The following is a 22915-nucleotide window of genomic DNA, read 5'->3' on the forward strand; positions in this document are numbered from 1 at the left end:
TAGTAGTATTTTTTTATCCATTTTATATTGCTATAATGCTATGCTGTGATGATGCTGATATCATGTTGCCGGGACAACCCTGATTACCTGCTTTGTGTTATGACAAAACCTATGAGGACCAACATTTCATCATTCTTATTTTTAAAACACTGATGCAGAAGTAGCTCAAGAAGGGGATTCCTATTGCTGGAAACCCTCAAGATTAGTTACTGACATCCTTGTTTCAGGTTCCAGTGTAGTCTTAAAAAAGACGAATGCTGTGCCATGAAGTTTTGACATCTGCTCATTGTGACATCATCACGCTCTTAAAATATGCAACCTTTGTATTTAAAGTATGAATTAACATAGGTCCCTCCTCCTCTGGCTTCCTCTTGGATAAGAGTTTAACATGTGATATGTTACGCTTATCCATTGGCTGGGAGCCACCAAAGGTTGACACCCAGAAACATCGCAAACACAAGTGAAATACCCTGAGTCATGATTTACCAGTCTTGAGTTACGAGTGCTGATGAAGAGGATTTGTTTATTTTTAATAATTTCTTTTCTTCTTTTGAAAAACACACAATATATAAAATCATTTAAACAATGTTTTATCTGAAGCTAAGCAGCACAATCAAAGAGGCAGCTGCTGCAGCACACACCTGAAGCTCATCTGGTCATTACTCTGCTGAAATACGCCGGTTCTCCACTCACTCTTTGCCAGATCTTTACAGTTTCCCTCCGTGGTATCTAGTCAGGCTCCTTTTCCCAGTGATTCCTACTCACAGTCCTTGTGTTGTCTTGGTTCTCCTGTGTTTTTTCCTGCCTCGTTTTTTGACCCTGTGCTTTAGATCAGTGGTCCCCAACCACCGGGCCGCGGACCGGTACCGGTCCGTGGGTTATTTAGTGCCGGGCCGCACAGAAATATATATATATATAAATGTTTTATTTTTAAAAATGGCCGGATTCTTTCCCAATTACATCCGTCTGTGCCTCTTGACACAGGTTAAGACAGGTCAAGATGCTCGTCTCGGTCACGTGATACGTTACCCCAGTTAAGCCCTCAAAGCTAGCAAAAATGAGTAGAAAACAAACGTCTTTGGAAAGCTACTTCAGCGACCAAACCCAAAACAGTCCTTTTTATGCCGGTCACATCATTTTATTTTGTCGTATTTACCCCCCTACACCTTGAAGGCCGGTCCGTGGTGCAGAAAAGGTTGGGGACCGCTGCTTTAGATCACCTACCCCTGCTTAGCAGCTGCCAGCTTGGACCCGCTCCTCTCTCTGACCCTCACCTCATCCTCACCTCACCGTCGTCCATTTATCCAATGCTAAACATGTGTAGTGGGAGTAGGTGATGATGAAGAGAGCCTAAAGGCTCAGTCCGTCCGGGTTATCTCTACCTGCAGGCAACCTGTAAAGGGAAAAATGTCAATAGATCGCTGATCTTCTCACCACTCGAGGTGTTTTTTGCGCTACATATCACATTCACCTGTTCACACATACATTTATACGTCCCAGTCATGAAACTTTGGACAGCTGTTCATCACTCAGCTCTTACAAATGTGCAACTTTCTACTCATAGTATCTGGCAGTAATCTGGAGTAATCAGAGTAGTATTTCATCAAACACCACCATGGTCTCCACTTCCACCATTACACCGATGACCACTCCACTCTCTCGCCGACGACAAATCATGTGAACTTCCTCCAACTGAACTGTTGACAAATCAGACATGGCCTGTTGCCTCATCCGTTGTCCCGTTCCTTCTTTTCACAGTCGCAACCTTTGAGTCAACTTTGACTCAACAACCTCAAGTCACGGGGGCGGTCGGTGGCATAGTGGGTTAAGCGGCCGCCTCGTGTGTAGAGGTTATAGTCCTCGCTGCAGCTGGCCCCGGTTCGAATCCCGCATCGGACGGCCATTTACTGCGTGTCATTCCCCCTCTCTCTGCTTCCTGTCTATCTTCAGCTGTACTATCAATAAAAAAAAGGCATAAAAGGCCAAAAAAATAATTAAAAAAAAAAAAACAACCTCAATTCACGAACAACACCAATAAATATGGAAGAATGATCCTGTCTTTATTCTAGAGCGTAGATTTTCAGTTTGAGAGTGTGATTTTATTCCTTTTCAGTGACACAGCTCCTTCTCGTGCTCAGATTTATTCTCCCCACGCTCACATTCTCCTTCTCGTGCTCAGATTTATTCTCCCCACGCTCACATTTTTTCAGATTTCTGCTGCTTTCTTTCAAAATGTGTGCTTGAACTCAAAAATCACATGCTTGTGCTCACATTTCTTCTTCTTGGACACAAACATTTTGCTTGCATTCAAATATGTCCCGTGCCCTCTCAGATCTTCCTACCTCACTGACTTACTCCATCCCCACAATCCGTCCCGCAGACTCCGTTCCTCCAGACTCCACCATCCAGGAACCAAGCACCGAACCTGGGATGTTGCTCACTATCAAAAACACACCTTTTTAAAATTGTTTTTAATGTTTGGCTGTGTTTTTAGAGAATTGTTTCAAAGTTGACTACTACTTGAATGAGTATTTGTGAAGACCAACATTTCATCATTCTTATTTTTGAAACCACTGATGCAGAAGTAGCTCACGAAGGGAACTCCTATTGCTGGAAACCCTTAAGATTAGTTACTGACATCCTTGTTTCAGGTTCCAGTGTAGACTGTCTTAAAATAGACAATTGCTGTGCCATGAAGTTTAAAAATCTGCTTATCATCACACAGCTCTTAAAATATGCAACCTTTGTATTTAAAGTATGAATTAACATAGGTCCCTCCTCCTCTGGCTTCCTCTTGGATGAGAGTTTATCATGTGATACGCTACGCTTATCCATTGGCTGGAAGCCACCAAAGGTTGACACCCAGAAACATCGCAAACACAAGTAAAATACCCTGAGTCATGATTTACCAGTCTTGAGTCACGAGTGCTGATGAAGAGGATAAAAATAAAACCAAAATGTTTTTGGTATAGTGTAAAATATAATATATCTTTGCACCACACTTCAGCGTGTCTCCCTCCTCTTGTCTCCTGTCATGGTCTCAGCGGTGCTACCCCCGCCCGTCCCTGCTTGGTGGTATGCTCCTTGTAAATCCTCACATGATTGGTTGCACAGCATGCATGTGACACCTGTAGTCAATGCCCACAGCGCCCACAGGTACTTTTCCTAAAGAGAAAAGTAAAAAAAGGAAAAGAACGGTTCACGGACGGACGGGATCCGTCTGTTGCCTCATCCGTTGTCCCGTTCCTTCTTTTCACAGTCGCAACCTTTGAGTCAACTTTGACTCAACAACCTCAAGTCACGAACAACACCAATAAATATGGAAGAATGATCCTGTCTTTATTCTAGAGCGTGGATTTGCAGTTTGAGAGTGTGATTTTATTCCTTTTCAGTGACACTGCTCCTTCTCGTGCTCAGATTTATTCTCCCCACGCTCACACCATTTTTTCAGATTTCTGCTGCTTTCTTTCAAAATGTGTGCTTGAACTCAAAAATCACATGCTTGTGCTCACATTTCTTCTTCTTGGACACTTTTTCTCGCATTCAAATATGTCCTGTGCGCTCTCAGATCTTCATACCTCACTGATTTACTCCATCCCCACAATCCGTCCTGCAGACTCTGTTCCTCCAGGAACCAAGCACCGAACCTGGGATGACAGAGCCTTTTCTGTAGCTGTTGCTCACTATCAAAAACACACCTTTTTAAAATTGTTTTCAATGTTTAGCTTAGTCGAAAGTTGTTTCAAAGTTGACTACTCTTGAATGAGTATTTGTGATTTACACAATATGATCGGCCAGGAGCCACAATACAGGCACTGTTTTGTTCCTAAGGTGATTGGTTTTGGGGAAACAACCTTGAAATCTTAAAAAGAAAATCTACATAATCATATGTCAGGAAATCCTAAGAAAACACCCAAACCAAAATAGGAAAACATTTATCTGCTAACATTAATCTGGGAAAGTCCAGAACTCTTCTCCATACACTACCACATCTCTCTTCCTCCTTGTCTTTCACTCTCACATGAAATACTCCAAGTGCGTCAGAGTTCAAACAGGATAAGGTGGGACGACAAAACCGGAGGTCTTTCAATTCATTTTTAGTGGGTGAACTTCACATATGACGTAACAACACATTTTCCTAAATGAAAACTCCGGCCCCTTTGGGCATGATGTGAGGCTGCAAAATAAAGTCAGCCAAAAAGCAAACACGAGAAGTTTCACATGACTCACACATCTGTGACTGGGAAGGAAAACAGTCCAGGTCCTGCAGGGATGACTGAGGGCTTGATGCAGAGGATAGAAAAGAAGAGGTATCTCTCTTGGGAAGTGGGAAATGTCTTTCTTTTTCCTTCATGGCACCCGCCCAGCAGGCGGCGGACTCTTTGGCACGAGCAAGACTTGACTTTGTGAATAATTATCTTGTGTATATGAGCTACTATGACAGTGTGGGATCGTTAAAGCCTATCTCATCTTATCTTATCTGCTGTAAAAACGACTGTACTGACAATGTTTCACAGGATTTCTTTGACCTCTGCAGTCCGATGTGAGTACTGCAGCTTGATGAATTTGTTCCACTGTGATAAATAAAATACTGTAATTGTGACCTTTCCTAGTTGTGAATCATACTTTTGAACTTTAACAGGGTCGCGGGGTTGGTAGTAGAGGATGATGCAAAAGGGGAATATTTATTGGAAAACTATGACACATTACTGAATTGGAATAGAAATAAAAAGTGTCCTTGGACCTTTTGACTCATGAAGCCCTTTACTCTTTCTTGACTAACTGTTAATGTTGCATTGATGATCATGCTGACGAGAGTGTTGTGGCTGTGGTTGTCTGTAGTTTGTGTTGTACTTTTGTTTGTAATGGGATGGGGTGGAAGGTTATTGAGGGATTGTTGTGTGAATTCTTTACATTTTGCTGATTGATTGAGTGATGTGGGTTGATACAGAATCAACCGACACATCTCTCTCTCTCTCTGTCTCTCTCTTGTTTCTGGTCAATCGGTCCAGAGAGCGACAAGCCCACCGGGATTTCTCCAGATATTCCCCATCAAAATACTGAGCTCTTAATTAAAGTCTTTGCCCCCAATTGGACAAGTCACGTCCAATTAGAGTAACTGGTCTTTAGTTTGGAAATCTGTCTCTAAAGTCCCAGTATACCCACATTATATTATACAACACTGTAAGGTCTTCATTGAGTGGGTTCTGTCACATTGTTCAGTTGCAGTGTACAAAATGTCCACTTGGTGTCTCTGCATAACAACAGAACAACAAAACATTTATTTACACTGTCACCAAAGATGATACAGAGGCTGGACAGACACCTGAAGGCCGTATGAAGGAGTTTATTCATTTTCTGCCATGATGGAAAGGACAGCAGTAATGATGTGTGAAAAAAAAAAAAACACAAAACACATGCTCAAGTAATGTAACAACTAATGTCATGATGATTTATTCCATGAGTTCAACAGTTAACGGATGATAATTCTTTGTTTTTGTTTTCAACCACCAAAAAAAAAAAGTCAAACCAGTTCTCAGACGTGTTGCGACAGACAGAGTAAGAATAAAGAAATCCAGGATGAGTGAGCAAAGTGCGGCTTGGCCTCTGCTCGGTGTTATATTGCTTAACTGGTTGTACGTTTGCCGAGCCAGGATGAAAAGGCGCGGCTATGTTAAGCCAGGTGAAGATACTTTTCAAGTCCACTAATCAACTGTTGTACACTTTACTTTAAAGCTGCATGTTACTCAGGAAATGTAGAGTATGTAGAGTAAGTGCAAACAATTATCCACTATGTGTCATTTAATCTTTCTATTCTTTGTAAAAAAAAAACTTGTCTGGCCATAAAAGGACCTGGCAGCAAGGTAAAATTACATATAGGAACATTTTGCAGGTTGGTAAGTGACTTTAAAGTATAAACAGTGAACAAATGAGGTGAATAGATTAATAATAATTAATAAATAAATAAGAATTTAATTTATAATGCACTTTACATTTTAAAAAAATCTCAAAGTGCTACAATACACACGCAAGGTATATGCACACAAAGCAACAAAAAAAAACAAATCACAACAGAAGAAATCATGTCAAATACGATAGGATGTGGAAAAAAGGAAAGTTTTGAATCCTTTTTTAAAACTTTCAAGAGTCTGAGATGATCTGAGATGGTCAGGGAGGGCGTTCCAGAGGCGGGGAGCAGTGGCACAGAAGGCTCTGTCGCCCATGGTGCTGAGTTTGGTCCTCGGGCAGAAGAGATTGTTTGAGTTTTTGGAGCGGAGGGATCGTGTGGGGGTTTGAGGGATAAGCAGTTCTTTGAGGTAGGTGGGTGCGTTGCCGTAGATGCACTGATGGGTGAGAAGAGAGATTTTGTACTTGATTCTGGCGGAGATTGAAAGCCAGTGCAGTGAATGAAGGACGGGGGTGATCTGTTCTGATTTTCGCACTCGCATCAGGATTCTAGCAGCGCTGACACGTTGAACGTCATAGAACTGGCACAGGAGGCGGCCCAACAAGCCAAGATTTAAATTAACTGAGAAATTACTATAATGATGGAACATACTTAGAAAGATCATGGGCATGCTGCTGTAAAACACATTCATTCCTCACAGGATTGACGGTGGAAATACGGGTGAATCACTATGATTAACATTAGCCTGGCTGTTAGCCAGGATAACCAACATATCCCGGCTTAACCCCTTATCTTGGTTTTGTGCAAACTGACGTCTTTGTTTCTATTTGGGAAGAGAGGCACAACATAGGGCATAGCAACGATTTGTTCATCTTAATGTTTAGTGAATAGTCTAAAAATCCAGGAAATACTTTCAGAACAACCATTGTTTTAAAATAAATAAATAAAATAAATTGCTGTTTCAGTGTCCCGAACATGAGACGGGTTTGACCAGGTACCAAACTGATAACAACCTTCCACTGAGTGAATTACTTTGAGATGGTCACGATTAGTTACCCATGGCCAAAAATATCTACACAGACATTCATGGAAAGCTTTTATTCCACCTGAGACGACTCCATCATAATGTTTAGTGCTGTGTAGCAGCGAGGCCACAGGCAGAGACATGTCGGTCCGACGATAAGGCTGCTGTTTCTGCTACAAGTGTCACATAGGGCGATGGGTGGGGAAGCGCAGGTATGGACCCAGACGCAGGAATTAAACAAGAGCTTGCTTTAATAACGGAAAGCGGCTGGAAAACCAGGCAACAACACAAAAATCCACGAAGGCAAAAAACACAGAAACCTAGAGAACACGGAAACAGACAGACCAGGAAACAAAGGACACCCAGGAACTAAATAGACAGGACTTATCAAACACAGGTCAAACAAATCACGGGCAGGTGTAAAATAAAAAAGGAAACAAGACAGTTAACTATTAAACAGAGATAAGGCACAGGGATAAATCATTTGAGTTGCAAATGTACTGGCGAAATGTTAAAACGCCACCTTGCCTTACCCAGGTTCTTTGAAGTCAGAGGTAAACAGAGCAGAAACTCGGGGTGGGACACAGCGCTACTGCACAGCACACTCCCAAAAACCGATCACACACTTCTTCTTCCCTGAATGCTGTGGCGTGTCTCGACACGACTTGTGTTGGAGTAAGCTAAGAGACTGCACGTCACAGGAAAGGCACATAAATATCCAACTGCTCTGGGGTCATTTGGAGGGATCGGCAGTACAGGCCCGGTCTTTTAAAGTCTTTCCAGACCGACATACGATCAACGTGTTCATGCGTAGTGGTGGCTATTAGCCTGGAGTAAGCACAGCGACTGTACGTCACAGGATAGACATGAAATTGTCCCCCTTCTGGGGGTTCGGTGGGAAAGATGCCCAGGTGCTGCATGCATAATCCCAAATACACATCTTCAATGTAAACAGCTTTGACATGTCTGGATGCCTCCACAAGCTTTTTTGGCAGATCTAGAGACAAAACGTAACCCAGACCCAGAGCGTAAGGTGGGTACCGTGATTTAGGGAAAATCTCTCGAGGTAAGTACCATTTAGATCCTTGATCTCTGCTGACTCTTGAGCCTTTTGCCACAAGTCCGGTCAGATAGTTTGTCTTTGGAGTATCTGACAACATGTTGATGAGATTGGGCAAATTGAGAAACATGTCTGAGTCAATCTTCATGGCGTAAGCAGCTTGGGAGCAGTACTTATCCAGCCACTCCATCATCACCATGGTCTTGATGGTCAGGTTTTTGTAGCAGTCCAGGAAGTCGCTCTGGATCAGGTCTCGATGTTCTTTGCTCTCCTGCAGCAGTTGTTCTTGGAGCTCCGCCACTCCATCTCCAGTGCGGAGCCCGAGCAGGAAGAAGACCTTCACCACTTTGTCCAGTACCGGGCTTTCACCTCCCCAGGTGTTGCGGACGATGTCACGATGCGCCCTGTTGTTGGGCGCCACGGGAACCATCAGAACCAGGAAAGGTTTCTCCTGCTCGCATCTGTTTGGCTCATTGATAACAAAGTGGTACTCATAGGGGTATTCCACTAAATACGGTCCTGGAGATTTATAAGGGACGGGGGTTGAAACAGATGGTGAAACAGTTGCCGGGATGTCATACATTTCCGAAACACTGGAATTATATGTACCATTATAAGGCAAACTGTGAAAACGTGATATCATAATTCCAACTTTCTTTAAATAAAGATCAAGTAAGATCAGTAAAAAGGAGACAACCACACAGAGCAACAGTATGGTCCCCTTTTGTAACATTCTTTTATTTTCCTCGTGCTGGACGTCTTCACTCTGGATGGATAGAAAAAGAAAAATCAGGTCAGTGGTCACAGTAAAACAGTAAAACATATGGCATCGTTGACCTCTCTGTCCACTTCCTCACACCACTTCCCCTCTCATCAGACTTTTGTTCCTGTGCCCATCACCTGACCAGCTTCCTCACCTGTCCCCACTTCCTTCATCAGTCCTGCAGCTATTTAACAAACCCACTTTTAATTACACATAGTCAAATGTTGTTTTGTTGATTTTCTGTCTTAATGAACATTTGTTGCATAAATTGATATTCCTGCGAGCGATGTATTTTATGATGTGGCTTCAGAATCAAGGAGTACAAAGTTCAGCTCAGCACTAGTGCCCGGTATACTAAAGTTAATCTTTAACTTACTGCGATGAATTACAGTTTGATAAAGAAATAGAGGTTGAGATTGTGGTACCAGCCCTGTGAAATATAAGTTTTATGTACCTACTAGCTGTTACTTCCACGTGTTGCAGCCTGTGTCAGCTTTAGCGCAAGTTAGTGCATGTGAGATTTGGGGGTTGTTAGTGTATATTTCTTCCGCAGCACAGAGCTAAAGACTGACTCTGAATTCCTCAGCAACTTCAGTTTCAGTGAACGCACAAAAGAGATGGTGATTGTGTGTGATTCGCAGCATCCAAAGGCTCATTGTTATGATGTGTCCTCTTAAACTTCCACAGAAAAAGGAGGTTTATAGGAGCATGTACACCCTAAGCCACCGGTTCACACGCCCCTTACACACAACTGCAACTAATAAGAGCCACAGAGTATGCAGCTTCAAATTCAATGATGTGCACATCACATAGGAGATGTTACAGGAGCATGGCTGCATGTACCACCAGACATAAAAGACATTGCTGTCTGCAAAAATCAACCATGACTAGTACTTGATACTGTGCAACACTTTTCTATGTACTTTACTTTAACACAATACTCAATTTTCATATCTTTATGTAGTGTAGTATATCTTTTTTTAAATCTTTTTATTAGCTGAGCTGACCGCCTACTCATACAACATGCAATATACTACTGTACTGTTGCAACACTTATCCTGTGTCAACCTGCAAACAAAACTGAAACTGCAAGCTTCACAAACGCAGACACACATGAATACACAAGGGTGAACATCTATCACTTTAACGAGGACTTCTTACCCATTTAGTTCATTTAAATCCACATTAGAGTCGTCGCTTCAGTTTTATTCATGATCCAGGAAATGGTGATGGCGTTGTCTTGAAATCCAAATGCTGAAGAAGAGTCTTGACGACCCCGATACAGACAGACTACCTGAGAGGTGAGACGTCAGAGACACTGAGTCACATATGTGGGCTGGGCAAAAAACTGTTTGCTAAAAACAAATATTTAAGATGTGCTCCAGTGGAGCAACCAGTAGAGCTGGAGTAGGAAGCAGATGAAGGACTATGAAGAATTAAAAAAGTGGGTAAAGTAGTATGAATAAGGTGTGAAAATGTAAAGGATGCAAAACATAAACTGCAAAGCTGGCCTAACTATATATTAACAGTCAGACAAGTGGGAAAGCGTCATTTCCTGAAGCAGTTAAGTTGTTAATTTGAGTCTATTTTTTAAATAATAAGTAAGAATATTAAAATAACTATCTACAATTCAGTTTATGGTGTTTATTATATTTATTACAGTTGATTTACAGATCCATGAACTGCACGTCTTTGTCTTTCTTTTCACTTTATTATATTGTTCTCATCATGTTTCAAGTTTTCTGACATGTGATTGCATTTTGTTTCCAGCTTCCCTAGATTAGATTACACACAGAGGTTTTATATTTGCAAGTTTGGGATATTCGGATGAAAATTCAGAGTGCACCTAATATGCGCTCTAACCTTTACAGGTGAACTTCATTTGAGCTTCCCTTTTTGAGCATTGGCAATACACATACATAGCACAAGGGGGAGACAGAAAAAACAAACAAACTCTGAACAAAGGAACAATGCTCACATTTTTTTTTTTTTTTGTACCTACCTTGAACTACCTTGAACACACAAATCACACACACACACCCATTAATGAACAAAAGGGACACTCAAAAGAAAAAGTAATTAATCATAGGTTAAACATACACCGTTTACTATAAAGTGACACTGCTGCTCAGTGACACTAAGGAGGCCCCGAGTATATATTTAATCTTTTCTAGTTGTATGAATTGCATCAGGCGCTCAGCCACAAAGACACTTTAGGTTGGCTTTTGGATTTCAAATCAAATCAAATCAAATTTTATTTGTATAGCCCAAAGTCACAAAGTACATTTCCTCGGAGGGCTTTACAATCTGTACAGGGAGTGACGCCCTCTGTCCTTAGACAGAGGGATTTCCAGTGCAGTAATATTCTTCTGTGTAAAAGTAGAGCTGTAAAAGCAATTATGTTTTTAATCCTTTTCCTAATTGTCTCCTGCCTGTGGTACTAAATAAAGTCATTGTAGTTTGATATTGAGTGAACCTGTTTCTCAGGCCATGCTGGTCCAACAACAACTTTCCAGATGTTTTTGTGTTGTGTTTACCTCAGAGTACTTTTACTTTTGTTTCTGGGGAAAACATAAGCAGGGTGATATGTACTCACTTCGCCTGGTTGTGGTGGTGTGGACGTGACTCTTGTGGTGTTTGCCTTTGTTCTGAGGTACATTTGTGCTGATAATATTTGGGAGTATTCTTATGTATGAAAAGCTGCACAGCTGTTTCTGGGAGTTCTGGGACAAGGCCAGTCTTTCATGGGGAATCTTTATTGCATCTGGCTCTTCTTTCAGGTCTTTCAGATTGTTTGGATTCTTCCAGCTTTCACTCCCTCCTGGAAAAAGTTAGTTTAATTAGTTTACATCTATATTGGAAGTTCCAGAAAAACTTTGGGAAATAATATGCCTATTTTCATTTCTGATGTCAGACAGGAATTATGTTTACCACTTTTCATCCCCTCTTCTTTAACAACACTTTAACTCAGGAGTCTCACTGGAGTCATGAGACGTGAAGATTTACACGTCAAGAAATACTGATGTACACTCACCGAACATACCGTTACCCCCATATCAATGGAAAGTCTCCGAACATACCGTTACCCCCGGACAGAGTGCTGTGTCCAAGCATATCAATGGAAAGTCTAGTGGAAGGGCAAAATGTGGCAGGAAAAGATGCACCAGCATAAGAGATGACCGTGGACTTCAGCAGATTATAAAACAGAAGATTCAAGAATCTGGCAGAGATCCGGAAAGAGTGGAATGAGGCGGGAGTCACAGCTTCAAAAACCACCACATTCAGACGTATCCGGGAGATGGGCTACAACTGTCGGGTTCCTCGGGTCAAGCCACTTCTGAGCCTGAGCCAACGTAGGAAGCGACCTGGCCCCTGCCCATACCGCCAGAAGCACCAAAACCTGGTTTAATGCCCATGCCATCACAGTGCTTGATTGGCCAGCCAACTCGCCAGACCTAAACCCCATTGAGAATCTATGGTGTGTTATCAAGAGGAAAATGAGGGCCACCAGACCCAGAAACAAAGAAGATCTGATAGCAAGCATCAAGGAAATCTGGGCTTCCATAACTCCCACACAATGCCACGGCACATCGAGGCAGTGATTAAGGCAAAGGGGTTCCCAACCAAGTATTTAACATTGACATATCGTTTAGAAAGTACCACATTTTGACTGGTTTGATGTGATCCTAATTTCTTTCTCTTTTTTCAGCAAAAACTGAGAAGTAAATGGTGACTTCTTCACAGTATTCTAATTTTTTGAATTCCTGTTTTCATATGTAAGAATAAACAAATAAATACTTGAAATCGTTTGAATTGTGGGCCCTGAATCTATAATCTATGAAAGTTTAACCTTTTTAAATTGAATTATGGAAATAAGTAAACTTTTCTATGATATTCTAGATAGACCACAAGAATCAAAGTGAGCCCTTCAGTGCTTCAGCCGTAGTGAGTCATATATTCACATTCGCCTCTTTGGCCCCATTCATACGGGCTGTTGACAGTTCCATAGACGTAACATCTAGAAAAGTTAGAACCCATTGTCTGATGGTCAAAGTGTGAGGGGGCTTCCAGCGTACTGCGATTATTTTCTTAGCAGCTATTAATCCTGCTAACAAAACACGTTTCCGACATTCAGGAACTTGAAATGCTGAAAGTTCATTTGCTAAAAGGTCTCTGATATGAGTGCTGCCAAAATCATTCAACAGGGGGGCACTCCCACACCATGTGGAGGAAAGTGCCAGGGGTTTTTAATCAAATCAAATCAGATTTCATTTGTATAGCCCAAAGTCACAAAGAAAATATCACCCAAAAATTTTATCCCTCCCTTTTCCCATTGAGGGTAACAGGTCTCCCCCTGATCAGCAAACCTTTATTATTAAAGACTGGAGAGTGCAAGACATATCACAAACCCTTTCCACTGAGTGCCAGACCTGTATCAGATAGGTCACGACTCTGCCGTGCAGAGATATTTGCAAATAAAACGTCTGCCAAAGACCACGGGTGCACCATTCTTTCTTCCATTGCACGCCAAGACACTGCTGTCTGAGCGTCAAACCATGTGACGAGGGGCCTAAGCGTGAAGGACCAGTGGTAAAGTTTAAAATTGGGCACCGCTTGGCCCCCATCTAATCTCCTGCGCTGGACAGTGGTAGATCTAAGGCGGGGTCTCTTCCCATTCCATATGAATTTTGAAACTTGAGCTGCATGAAGCTTACCCCAGTATCCAGCAGGGGGAGAGAGGGGAACCATGGAGCTGACAACATTTATTCTGGGCACTACGTTTATTTTGACAGTGGAAATCAAGCCTGAAGTGAGTTGGGCAGGCTGGCCCATCTTTCTAAATCACCTAAGACTTTGTCCAGTGTCTCAGAATAATTGTGCTTCACAGTATGATGTAGAGAGGAAAATATTTCAATGCCTAGGTATTAAAAATGTGAAACTGAGGGAATATTGGAAGGCAAAGCAGAGGTCTTGGCCGCTTCATTCAATGGCAGCAAAGCTGATTTCGACTTATGTCATATTTGACTGTATTATCTTGATGACATTGTTCAGGAATGTATGCTGAGGTTATGTTTAGCGACAGCCTATGCTGCCCCCAAGTGGTTAAAAAACATAAACAACAAGGCAGGAAAAACAGAAGCCTGGCTAAATATCAGTCACGTCTCAAATGTTAAAATGACCAATCAGATGTGTACTCACTTTACTTCACTTTTGCCTCACAGGTTTAATGCAGGTCACTTTTCAGAGTACTAATTGTGAAATGAAGTTTACATTTTAAGCAGCGGTGGTTCTCACAGCACAGCGACGCTGCAAACATCTTAAAGAGATTAAAATACCCCAAAGTATATAAAGCAGTTAACATCCACAGCAGTAAAATGCAACACACATTAATGCAGAAACATTAGTTGTAATAGCAAAACAGTGACAGAACATGTTACTGCACTATGACTGCTTATACTTTTGATATCTTAAGTAAAATTTGCTCTGACTTTTACATGTCGTGGAGTATTTTTAACAGTGTGGCATTGCTGTGTTTACTTAAGTGAAGAATCGCCATCCACCACTTCAACACTACGTTAAATACACAAAACCAGGGCTTGTTCAATCAGCTGCTACGACGACAACTTTCATCACAACATCAAGATGTGAAAGTATCTACAGTTAATGTTCTCTAATGATTTAAGTGTTTACAATAAATCACTATTCAGAAACAAACTCCAAACCATCAGTTCAGTTCAGTGAGTAAAGACAAGAGAATAAACAGTATGTTTTTTTATGTTATTTATTCAAAGTCAGAACCTTTATGGACAAGTGGCAGAGCTCAAAGCAGGTTTTTTAAAATCTGGGTCATCCGTTTAACCACAAAGACGTGCCTTCTTGCTGGTGTTGCCACCATTTTTGACATTTGCCAAAGCAGCATCTGCCGGGTAAAGTTAAACTTCAGACTGATCCGTTTCTGGAGGACTTGTCACAACCTTGTCACCTTTCCAAACGTTTTCTGCCAGCCGCAACTTCGGAGGAGCAACTGTAACCGTTTTGTTTTGCTCCAAGGAAGTTCCAACTTCTGCCAAATGTTCAGACTGGTCCTCTTGGTTTGATGCTTGAAGTAAAAGCTCAGCATCTTGGCCCTCTGTCTGCATGGGTGAAGCAGACTTATTACTGGACTCTTCACTAACTGAAGGAATGACTGATGAGTTCAAACTAGCCGTAAGGTTTGCCCCTGCAGATGTCTGAGTTGGTGCCGGTTCACCTTCTGATGAATGGGTATGAGTATCGTTAGTGGGAAGTCTTTGGAAAGGTTTGAATTTGCCTTGGATGGGAATTTGTGCTTTGTTTGGTGAAGGATGCCCGCTGCTAGTCTGGCTTCCTCTGGAGTTGTGATTAACATTTATCTGCCTCTCACTTGATGCTGGATCACCGTGACCAGTTTCCAAGAACTTTCCACTTGCAGCAGAACTAAGTTGGGGCCGTGTTTTATCAAAACCAGGCTTGACATGGCGGACATGAGCGTATCCTCTTGCTCCAGGCGTCACATCACCGCTGTAGACCCTGGGGCTCCATGTTGGATGGGACATCAGTTTGTCAAGGTTTCTCGCGGGACTGCTCACAACAGAATCTGTCTTTTGGTTTATGAGTTTTGCGTTTGCCCGGTCATGATTAAAGCTTCTGGGGAAAACATAAGCAGGGCGATATCTACTCACTTCAGGCCTGGTTGCGGGACGTGACTCCTGTGGTTGTGAGGAATATGTGTTTGCTCTGGAGGGGTTTATGTCAATCTTAAGAGACTCGGTAGCTCTGTCTACCTGAACAGGTGAAAAACCTCCCATCATCTTAGTTCTGCTGCGATAGAGAGGAACCTGAAATACTCGTGTGGAATCAGAGTTTGCTTGATGAATTTTCTTGTTTCCAGAGCGGTTGTTCACCACAATGCTGCGTCCTTGTGCAGGTGAGGCCGAGTTGAAGCCAGATTTTAAACGGTTGACTTGGCCTTTTGGGAAGTTTTGAGTCTCTGGAATAACGGGAGAATGGCTTTGAACGTGTGATGATTCAGAGTCGGTGGTGTGATCTTCTCGAGCACTCTGCCCTCTGTTCACATTTGATTTCTTGTAACCAGCTGTACGGATCCTGAAGATGCGTGGTTCACGCCATCTTTTATAGTTTCCTTCGTCATTGCGGACTCCCGTTGGAACCAGTCCGTCCTGGGCACGGAGGACATAACCTATTGAAACAAAAACACATTGCCAGATCCTGCACAGGTCAACTAACCCTTCGGTTACATTAAAAGTATATTGTGAATCGACAGATCATTCAGTACCTTTCTGGGTATTCTCGCAATTTACATCAACGTGCAGCAGCCAAAGACAAAGCACAAGCAGCCTGCAGAGAAAAGCGCAACACAGGTTCAGATCATCAAGACTGCAAAGTATATTTCAGTGAACAGGACAGTTTACCTCAAGCGATCTGTAGGGCTCATTGTTAAGCTTTTGTCAGCAGCACCATACCCAACAGCAAACCAGGCTACAACTAACCTGTTAGTACAGGTAGTGCAGGCCTGGACCACTATTTCTAAACTCAGATCAACTCAGCTGTTCCTCATTTTGGACTAATCACCACATGGCCAAGATGGCTGCCACTTAAAGCTGCAAGGAGAAGAAGAGGAGGTGCTGTGTTTTTACTCCAGATCAACTCTCTGGCTCAGTTATCACTTCCTGTGAGTTAAATGATGTTGTTTCTGTGTTTCGATGAAATGTGCAGCATACTTTATAGAAGCTGATTGTGTTGGAGGCTGAAAGCTGGAGACATGTTTGTTTTTGTTTCACTGTGGATAAAACTGGGCTGTTACAGTACAAAGATTACTTTAGATAGATTCATTAACTTAAAAAAAAGTTAGTTAAAAATAGTTTGTCGAGGCATCCTGTGTCTGGAAAACAAGGGAAGAGTTTTAGGTTACATGTAGAGAGATACCTTAACTTCAAGTTTCCACATGAGAAAGCAAAAAACTCAGAATAAAAGTGGCAGCGAGACGATTCTTCTTGTATGTAAAGATGGATCAGAGCTCGTATTAAAGTGCCTTGAATTTCTAACTCCTCTTCTTCACAGGTACTAAGGCTGTTTCTATATTATTGTCTGAAAGTAAAGTTAGTGTTAGACTTCATCTCCCAGCTGCAGGGTGCATTTAAGTGTGACAACGCGAAGTCATGATCCTTGAAGGGAATGAATGAATATCCCTGAACACTTTATTTATAACGTTTTACCCAAACTTCTCCATGAACATCTTTCATCTATCAGGGTTTTTTCACAGCAGACTCATTGACTTGTTTTAGAAGGAAAGGTAGAGGTGGAAAGAAAATTAAATGAATGAATCATTAACTTTATAGTTTTATTTTATATACTTTTCTTTGTGGTGCCACACATTGTATACACTTTTATAATTATTTTATTAAGTGTGTGAGATCTTAAAGAAGAAATGCGATCATGTAAGTGACCTGCAGCAGCAAGGTGGAGAAGAGAGGGTGGAGACCTTTTGAGAGCACATTGGGTATAACCACATTGAGCCACAAGGGGGTGCTGCTAGATCAACGACAAAAAAGGCAATTTGAATAAACTCATCAATAAGATAAAGAAAATACAATTTCAGCATGATTTATACAAAAAAGTAAACACAGAAGTGAAAACAGAAAATAAAAAGAAGAGTTGAATATTAAAGAAATGAACCAAAGAAGACATAATGGATCATATGTTCACATCCGTCTTATACTTGCACACAGATAATAGATATTATATTGGTTACAGTCATTATGGAAGCATCACACAGCAAAGTATTTAGAATAATTTAATGAAAACATTAAATATATTTTTTATTGTAGTGCAGAATAAACTTTAAGGCAGTTGTTCGTGCGTCGTCTCACAGCACAAATGGTGAACATGTGAAATCAATCAATAGTTCCCTGATGAAAATATGACAATATTCAAGACCGAAGAAATAAAAACCCAAATATAAGTCAAGCAGATCCACTACAGTCAAGCACCATTTGGTTTTTCCTGTCAGTTACAAAGTTCCTGGATAAATTCATGTACATTCTGCTTTGATATAATGACGATGTGAAGAAGGTTTCGTCTCTTCGTCGGCTGAAATGATCTGAAAATAAAATAATAAAGGTCACACATAAAGTCAGTGAACACACAGAAAGAGCTACGTTAACCTACAAATGTTTCTGAGTTTATTTTGAAAATCGTTATCATCTGATCATGAATTATTACCTTGAAGTGAAAGATTAACACATTAAGTGGTGGTTGCTTATAAATAAGACAGATCTAATTAATTAAATTCCCAATATTTACAAAGCAGCAATCTTAGAAACTAAAGTGCATGCTGTCATTTCATCAGTGTAAACAGATATTTTTCTCACCTCTTATTTCCCTGAACTCTTTCCCAAAGCGCCGATGGCTTTGTTCTCCAGGATCTCCGTCTTCTGCTCGGGTTGGAGCAGAGTGTTTGACACCATCGCTTTGGCCACCGCTTGGATCGGGACGGACATGGACGTAGGAAAGATGGCAGAAAAGGCGCCGAGGAATTTCCTGGCCACCCACTCACTGGGGCGACTCTCCTGCCTGTCTACCAACAAAACCCTGATGGAGAAAAACACAAAGGTATCGATGATTTAGAGATTGTATTGGGCAGATCACAACAACATGATGCTCAACATGTCAAACCTGAATTACTTTGGTAGATCGACACTTGTACAACAAGTTTTTGAAAGATTATATTTGAATTTGATGCCAGCTACATGTTAAAAGAGGTTGGAGCATTTCAAATCTTGACTCGTCACACCACAGGACAGTTTCCTTCTTCACCTCAGTCCGTCTTAAATGAGCTCAGGTTTGCAGAAGGCGGCGGCGTTTCTGGATCTGGTTTATATCCGGTTTCCTCTTTGCGTGGTCGAGTTCGATGGTTTTGGGAAGTGTGACGTCTGCGGACCATCTAATGTCTGTTCACAGTGATTCTCTGAATCGTTAAATGATATCATGCCCTGCACAGATTCTTCTCCTGTAGAGAAACATTATTCTTAAACTGGTGAAATCCTCCCAGTCTTTACTTCACAAAGACTTTCTCTGATGCTCTTTTTGTACCCAGTCATGTTACCAACCTGCTGCCGGTTAACCTCATTCACTGTGACACATTCACAACTTTTCCTGGCGTTTCTCGCTGCTGTCCAACTTTTTTTCAAACATGTTGCTGGCATCAAATTAAAAAATGGGGTTGTACAGTCAGCACTTTGTATCATGTAAAAGGATGAAATCAGATGTTTTCTGGTAGATCGGTACATTAAAATTTCACACTACACTTTTATGATCCTAAAAAATGGCACAAGGGTGGATCAAAAACACGATCACATTCTCTGAAAATCTGAACATCAGCCTCAGCTTCCGTATGCATTACAAACTATCAGCAGCTATCAGGTGTTATTAGATTGTACAATATGTTTGTGTTGATTTGCTCTGTATTACACGTCTGTCCGTCCTGGGAGAGGGATCCCTCCTCTGAGGTTTCTTCCACCTTGTTTCCCTGTTAAAGGTTTTTTGTGGGCAAGTTTTTCCTCACTCAAGGACAGAGGGTGTCACTCCCTGTACAGATTGTAAAGCCCTCAAAGGAAAATGTACTTTGTGACTTTGGGACTTGATAATCTATCCCCACGTTACCATAATTAAGTGTGTTTTGGGGTCATTTCCTGTAGCGGGCTTGTCTAACCGAACTTACCGCACGTTCAGATGCAAGAGGCATCATCTCGGTACATGCGTGCAAATGTTGTACGTGTATTTATGTATGTTTGGGGACAAATGTTCTCATCTCATATGTGTGGAAGTGTGTATGATAAAATGAGTCACTCACCCCGGTCTGTAAATGGCATATCTGTCAAAACCCAGCGCCTCGATATCTGCCTCCACTTGTCCCTGCAAAGAAATCGAGTTCATGTTGATGAGACACAGAAGAAAAAGACTTCAGGATGTGGCATGTGTTCGATGACATAAACATTACACCTTGACTTTGAGGTAGAGGAAGTTGCTGTTTTTATCGGCCCCTCTGGACGACTCCAGGTGGAACTGCGTGCAGCCTCCGGACTTGGCGAGCTCTGCTGATTTTAGCACGTAGTCGTGATCGACGCGGATGAATCCGTCCTGGAATAAAACAGAGGAGAAATATGGGGTGGCCTCAGCATGTCATCGAGCCACCCTTTAAGGACCGCCCACAAAATCCTGTTAAAGTACCAACATTTGATTCATAACGTTTAACTTACAACCCCTGCTTTCGCTCTGGTTGTCCCAAGACAGCAGTAGCCGACGTCGTGACCCTGGAAGGCTGCAGCATAGTCGTCAAGCTTCTCAAAGTCCACCACCTCTTGTGCCTGCAGACAAAACGGCGTGAAGAAGAAACGTCATGTCTCAACATGGCAAACTCCAAGTGAACTGGCTGGAAAAAATCAACCAACCAACTAACTAACCAGGTTCTCGTACGCTTCGCCCTCGAATGTGAGCTGTCTCCGTCCGATGAGCGTGATCTTGGAGAAGATGTTGCGGTCCAGCAGCTCTTGGAGCAGCAGCCTGCCTGTTTCTCCAGAGGCGCCGAGGATGAAACAGCTTTTATTTTGCTGCCTGAAGTTTTCCTCCAGAGTCTTCGCGTCCTCAGTCATGCTGTGCGCCAAAAACAGAATTAACCTAGCAGCTTAAATCCAACAAACATAGTTCATGTTGGTAGATCTTGCAAATGTGAGGCAAACATTGTTTTTAAATAACCTAATATTATGTTATTTAATGGGTGAAATATATAACTTTGGCTTTGCTCGTCCTTTTGACTATCCAAAGAAACATATAGAGAAACATTCCCTGGGTACATAAAAGCTACTGAATTGTGCATTTCCCATAAGGTTCTGATCGCCGTCGACCTCGGTGGATAGCAATAATAAAAAAACTGTTTAACTGGTGAAATATGTGTCGAATTAATAGAAGATGAGATATATATATAGATATATATAGGATATATATATAGTATATATATATATATGATAATAAAAAATTCAATCTAGTCCTGACTTTGTTTTAAAATTCTAAATATGCATCACATAACATAACTCTTTGAAGCTACTGAGTATTGCAGTCAGTTTCCCTCAAAGCAACAATTTAGTGTATTATATGTTGGTATTAAATGGGAATTAATGAGAAGATGGATATATAATTCAAAATCCTGGTTGTTGTTGCTCACCCTTTTAATTCTAACTCAGTCAGTTTCCCTCCAAGCAACAATTTAGTGTATTATATGTTGGTATTAACTGGGTGCCAAATTAATGACAAGATGGATATATATATATAAATTCAAAATCAAGTCCTGACTTTGTTTGAAAATTATAAATGCATCACATAACATAACTCTTTGAAGCTGTTGAATATTGCAGTCGCCCAGGGCGCAAATGTGGCCAGGACCGGCGCTGAGTGTATTAGATGTTGGTATTAAATGGGAATTAATGAGAACATGCCTATAATTAAAAATCCAGACCTAGTTTCATGTTAAATTATAATAAAGCAGCAACATTAAGAGAGTTGACTTGAAATTGACAGATTTCTTAAGGGATCTGGCTTGATGTTTTGATTCTTGGTTACATGCATGCTCATACACTGACTCACGTTAACACACCGAGCTCACAGCTGGACGAACAGCTGTGCTTCGGCTGCACGTGTGACGTTACCTTTGGTATTTAACCGGTTCAGGATCGTCGAAATAATTCAACCCCGCCGCAATAAGAACGATTATGACGGTCAGGATCCCGGTGACTTTGCTCAAACTGGTTACCGGGAGTTTCATAACACCTCGGAGCAGACACACTTCCTGGTTTCATCTCTGTCGTGCAGCCGTGATCGCTTCTAGTGATGGGAAGTTCGGTTCTTTTTTAGGGAGTCGGATCATTTGAGCTCACCAAAAAGAGTCGGATCTTTCTGCTTACCAGTTATACCTTCTTATATAATTCACTCTGTTTTGACCTATGATTTGTACGTGTACGCATATATCATTTAAATTATTCAATACATCCTTTCTATGTATTCAAAAAAAAAAAAAAAACATTTTCGAATGTCAATAAATTGGTGTAGCCAATTGATTTCATTCTTTTTACACACCATCGTAACTCTCTGAAACCACCCAATAAATACACTAATCTAATTGTTATTGCTACACAAAGCAGAAGATGGAAAAACCTATGAATAATAAACCTAAAAAAATAAAAAATAAAGGGCTCTCGGGTGTGAGCCGGTTCACTTAAAATAGCCAGCTCTTTGAACCGGCTCGTTCACCGACACATCACTACTCTCTTCCTGCTTCGGTTGATTGGCTGAAGGAAAAATATGAATTATCACTTAAAAGACGACACAAGGTAACAAAAAGACTCTTAATTATATATTTTAATTAATAATTTAATTTGATATGTAGTGAACCCAAAAAGTGATGGAGAGCCTTTTTATGGACAGCTCATGTGCACTTTCAGTTTGAAGGCCCATGAAAATCCCTTTTATAATAATCTTTCATCCACTCTGCATAGCCTTATTACCACATAATTAGTGTCCAGCTACATCATTTCTTATTTTTAATTAGTGGGCTTGTTCTTCATGAAAGGTTTCATACTCAACATTATCTCCCAATATGAAATTAATCATATAAATCTTCTCCTTTAGGGGAGTCATGAGCATGATAGGACATGAATACAACTTTGTGTATTTATACACATCTTTTAGTGCTGTTTTAAAATGTCTTAGGTCTTTATTCGGGATTTTATGCTTTCTGTCATTTCTGCACACTCGGTATAGTTTTATATTGGAAAGGTACTGAATTAAATTAAAGCACTTCTTAAACAGAGTGAATTAACTCTAGGCCATCTGTATCGGTTCTTCTTCCATCCTCATTAAGATAGTTAAGCTTGTTACAGTTAGGTAAAAATAGCAGAAACCTACATTCAAAATTTGCTACTGCTGGTATCCTCCAAATATATCAAAGTAAAAGTACTTACAAACGAGAGAGGCACATTTCAGAATTATGTATATTGAAATATAATTGTTGATGCATTCAATGTTGCAGATGATAAAGGTGGGATTTAATCTGAATTACTTTATATACAG

General features: G+C 41.1%; 3 protein-coding genes and 1 long non-coding RNA gene across 6 annotated transcripts in view; 1 reads left to right on the forward strand and 3 right to left on the reverse strand.

Annotated features, from left to right (window-relative positions):
* Positions 1–6029: 6029 nt before the first annotated feature.
* LOC104939670 (beta-1,3-galactosyltransferase 1) lies at positions 6030–10050 on the reverse strand. Of its 2 annotated transcripts, XR_002042511.2 has the most exons (3): positions 9917–10050; positions 7466–8758; positions 6030–6344 (listed from the first exon to the last, which is right to left on the reverse strand). XR_002042511.2 is itself a non-coding variant. In XM_019268044.2 (2 exons), exon 2 carries the CDS (start codon positions 8723–8725, stop codon positions 7628–7630), a length of 1098 nt encoding a protein of 365 aa, XP_019123589.2. In that variant the 5' UTR covers positions 8726–8758; positions 9917–10050; the 3' UTR covers positions 6853–7627. The 2 variants fall into 2 exon arrangements, 1 of the variants encoding a protein (XP_019123589.2); XM_019268044.2 differs by lacking the exon at positions 6030–6344 and having other exon boundaries at positions 6853–8758.
* A 4482-nt stretch (positions 10051–14532) lies between these two features.
* On the reverse strand, positions 14533–16359 carry LOC113746334 (uncharacterized). The gene is made up of 3 exons (XM_027281567.1): positions 16207–16359; positions 16071–16132; positions 14533–15974 (listed from the first exon to the last, which is right to left on the reverse strand). The coding sequence occupies exons 1-3, from the start codon at positions 16227–16229 to the stop codon at positions 14689–14691; spliced, it is 1371 nt and encodes a 456-aa protein (XP_027137368.1). The 5' UTR covers positions 16230–16359; the 3' UTR covers positions 14533–14688.
* Positions 16360–17176: 817 nt separating this feature from the next.
* On the reverse strand, positions 17177–21660 carry htatip2 (HIV-1 Tat interactive protein 2). Of its 2 annotated transcripts, XR_003462759.1 has the most exons (8): positions 21496–21660; positions 20257–20446; positions 20053–20160; positions 19796–19933; positions 19647–19708; positions 18166–18385; positions 17816–17894; positions 17177–17776 (listed from the first exon to the last, which is right to left on the reverse strand). XR_003462759.1 is itself a non-coding variant. In XM_019268043.2 (7 exons), exons 1-6 carry the CDS (start codon positions 21609–21611, stop codon positions 18169–18171), a joined length of 831 nt encoding a protein of 276 aa, XP_019123588.2. In that variant the 5' UTR covers positions 21612–21660; the 3' UTR covers positions 17177–17894; positions 18166–18168. The 2 variants fall into 2 exon arrangements, 1 of the variants encoding a protein (XP_019123588.2); XM_019268043.2 differs by having other exon boundaries at positions 17177–17894.
* Positions 18295–22915, forward strand: part of LOC113746335 (uncharacterized) — a 40889-nt gene continuing 36268 nt past the window's right edge. Inside the window, exon 1 of the long non-coding RNA XR_003462760.1 lies at positions 18295–18406. This is a non-coding gene — a long non-coding RNA (uncharacterized LOC113746335). The remainder of the gene's footprint in view (positions 18407–22915) is intronic.

Source organism: Larimichthys crocea, chromosome VIII (genome assembly GCF_000972845.2).
Source record: "Larimichthys crocea isolate SSNF chromosome VIII, L_crocea_2.0, whole genome shotgun sequence".
NCBI lineage: Eukaryota > Metazoa > Chordata > Actinopteri > Sciaenidae > Larimichthys > Larimichthys crocea.

Coding starts and splice junctions, on each gene's coding strand:
- LOC104939670 (XM_019268044.2), bottom strand. CDS start 8,725: ATGTTACAAAAGGGGACCATACTGTTGCTCTGTGTGGTTGTCTCCTTT.
- LOC113746334 (XM_027281567.1), bottom strand. CDS start 16,229: ATGAGCCCTACAGATCGCTTGAG. Junction 16,133..16,206: donor AGCCCTACAGATCGCTTGAG/GTAAACTGTCCT, acceptor TTTTCTCTGCAG/GCTGCTTGTGCTTTGTCTTT. Junction 15,975..16,070: donor TTGCGAGAATACCCAGAAAG/GTACTGAATGAT, acceptor TTGTTTCAATAG/GTTATGTCCTCCGTGCCCAG.
- htatip2 (XM_019268043.2), bottom strand. CDS start 21,611: ATGAAACTCCCGGTAACCAGTTTGAGCAAAGTCACCGGGATCCTGACC. Junction 20,447..21,495: donor GAACCGGTTAAATACCAAAG/GTAACGTCACAC, acceptor TTTGGCGCACAG/CATGACTGAGGACGCGAAGA. Junction 18,386..19,646: donor TATGCCATTTACAGACCGGG/GTGAGTGACTCA, acceptor TTTCTCCATCAG/GGTTTTGTTGGTAGACAGGC.